Source organism: Mandrillus leucophaeus, unplaced genomic scaffold, assembly GCF_000951045.1.
Source record: "Mandrillus leucophaeus isolate KB7577 unplaced genomic scaffold, Mleu.le_1.0 Scaffold1049, whole genome shotgun sequence".
In the NCBI taxonomy this organism is placed as follows: Eukaryota; Metazoa; Chordata; class Mammalia; order Primates; family Cercopithecidae; genus Mandrillus; species Mandrillus leucophaeus.
Genome location: NW_012098643.1, coordinates 5,469 through 8,198, shown reverse-complemented (window position 1 = coordinate 8,198; position 2,730 = coordinate 5,469). Strand labels below are relative to the sequence as shown.

The 2,730-nt window shown below is 42.9% G+C and overlaps 1 protein-coding gene across 1 annotated transcript; it reads right to left on the bottom strand.

Moving 5' to 3' along the window:
- Positions 1-316: 316 nt before the first annotated feature.
- On the bottom strand, positions 317-826 carry LOC105540201 (small proline-rich protein 2D-like). The gene has a single exon (XM_011980736.1). The coding sequence runs from the start codon at positions 823-825 to the stop codon at positions 607-609; it is 219 nt and encodes a 72-aa protein (XP_011836126.1). The 5' UTR covers position 826; the 3' UTR covers positions 317-606.
- Positions 827-2,730: the final 1,904 nt, after the last annotated feature.

The following is a 2,730-nucleotide window of genomic DNA, read 5'->3' as shown; positions in this document are numbered from 1 at the left end:
TTCAGAGAAGTTGTATATGTTCCTCAAATCAATCAAACACTAATTAAGGAAAAATAAAAGTGGTTTAAATAATATAGACATAATCTTTGGTATGACCCAAATTTTAAGATATTGACAGTGGTTGAAGGAAAGGTGGAAATAAATCCAAATGATTATATAATATTACTAATAAGGCAGATTTGAAAAGAAACAAAAGATCCATTCACAAATATTATGCATAGATACTTTATTCAGGGAGTGAAAGGAAAATGACAACTGCACAGGTGGTAGAAGCTCATGCCCAAGGGACAAACAGACACAGGAAACATCAACAGAATTCTCTAATGGTTCCCAGGGACAGAGTTGCTGGTGTTTCTTCCAAAGCTCTGGGAACTGGCACTGCTGAGGACTTCCTTTCTAAGTCTCCACCTGGACAGTGGCAGTATGGCAGCCTCAGAAAGGAAACATTTTGCTATCAGGGGTCATCATGGGCAGATCATAGGCTAAGGGGAAAGAAGTTTCCTGTGTATCCCTTGACGGCTTTGATGAGAAGATGCAGGTGAAGCTGTGGAACGAGGTGAGCCAAATATCCTTATCCTTTCATGGTCCTGATGAATCCTGAAACTGTTACTTGCTCTTGGGTGGACACTTTGGCTGGCAGGGTGGGGAAGGTGTCACCGGAGGATATTTCTGCTGGCACTGCTGAGGTGGGCAGGGCTCTGGACACTGTGGTGGTGGGCAGGGCTCAGGGCACTTCGGGGGTGGACATGGCTCTGGGCACTTTGGCGTGGGGCACACAGGAGGTGGCTGGCAGGGCTGCTTGCACTGCTGCTGTTGGTAAGACATCCTGCTGAAATCTCAGAATCTGAAAGAAATGATATGACAGTGTTCACGGGAAAGGAATCCTCCAGAGAGAGACGCCAAAGCTTATGTAATACCATGACATATTATTAAAGCTTATGTAATACCATGGCATATTATTTCTCCAATCTCCAAAAATTTATTTAAACTCTTAGCTCCCTTTTCATCACTTCCTGTCTTCTCCTTTCCACTTTAGCAAGTTGCTTCATCAGCCCTAGGAAATCATGCCTTTCCTCATACAATTTTTCCGAAGAAACCATCTCTGTAATAAAGAAGCAAGCATGTTTTTCCATGAAAATAACATCTTCAAGAAAGGCAGTCACAAGTTCAGATCCTCTGGGCAATCTCACAAGCTATTCCTATCATCATTATCTGTTGTAAAGCACCGGTGGGTTGACTTGGGCACAGAGTAAGGGCTGTTCAGGAAGGAGTGCAGGCTCTCACACCTGCTAAGACACAACCCTTTGAAAAGGACACCAGGAAAATATGGAAAAGAGAAAAATACTTCATCCCTTTCTTCAAACAAAGGCTTTCCTATTAATTTCTCTGTTCATATGGACATATAACTGTGCATTTTTTAAAAAGCAATATGAAACACTGCATCATGTAGTCTAATCCTGTAGTTCCATTCACTAAGTACCATCAAACCTATGACCATAGGTTTGGATCTGCCAAACTTGCCGTATTCAGATTAAATTCAATATTTCAGGGCACAAAGAACAGAGGAACTCAAGGAAGCAGACTCACCAGGTTCTCCAAAGCAGATCGGTGCTCAAGTACCAGGAGTTTAGGAGTTGTAGAGCAGAGAACCTCTTTATAGGGCCTGCTACCCCACCCAGCAGGAAGGGGAACTACCTAAAACTGGGCTGGTCCAGCAATGTCCCAACTGAAATGCAAATTTATCCATTACTGGCATGACAGGGATTCTCAAATTGGTAAATATCCTGTTCTGGGATCTCTCCACTGGATTAAGTGCTCCTGACTCATGGAGGCTCTGCCTTAGGTCTTAATTTCAGTGACTTGCGGCAAAGAGGGACTTGGGGGATTCTCTAACTGGTGATCAAGGGCTCTCTTTCCTGACTGGAGGCAATGATTCCTCCCTTTCTTACCCCTTCCCTAAATCATAAAACTTTCTGCCCTGATCCACTTTAGCTGAACGCCATATTGTTGTACATGAACCCATCTCCACCTCTACTTTCTTCGTACAATTTGCCAGTGTGCTAGAAGGAAGGAGAGACCTAACAAAGGCCTGAGTTCTGGCCCCAGATTTTTTTGCTAAGTTGTTTGACCACAGCCAGGTCAACTCTCCTCCCTGGAACTGTAAACAGAGGAGCATCATATTTACCTCTGGGTTTGGAGACACTGACCGCATTGTGCCATCTATTGACCCTGTTCAAGCCTGAAATTTTCTGCTCCACCTCTATCTTTCTCTCACAGAACCCCAGATTTTACGTGTATTCCTTTCCTCTTTGAGGGCTGTCTTCTACAACCCTCAAAGCGGCACTTGTGTCCCAGGATAGATACCAGAGTGAGATCCAGTCTCTCCAGTACGTTTGCCACTGCTGCCATCAAGGACTTGTACTAGAGCCTTTTCATTTGTAAAACTGTACTTTTATTCACCACATTAAGGAAATGGAGAAAAGGGAAACAAGGTTACAAGCATTCATTTTAAATATTTGTATTGAACCATGCCTGTATGTTTCCCTGCGAACATCCTATAGAGAGCAAGATGCATAGACTCACAGTATGTGATGTAAATAATTAGAAGTTTTCCACAATAGAGGTCAGAGCACTTAACGTCTGAAATCAAGGGGAAAACATAAACAAAGTGTGATCCTATGTGTTTGCTTTCTCTACAGGTTTTAGTGTTTGAAAAACAGTATTTTTTTA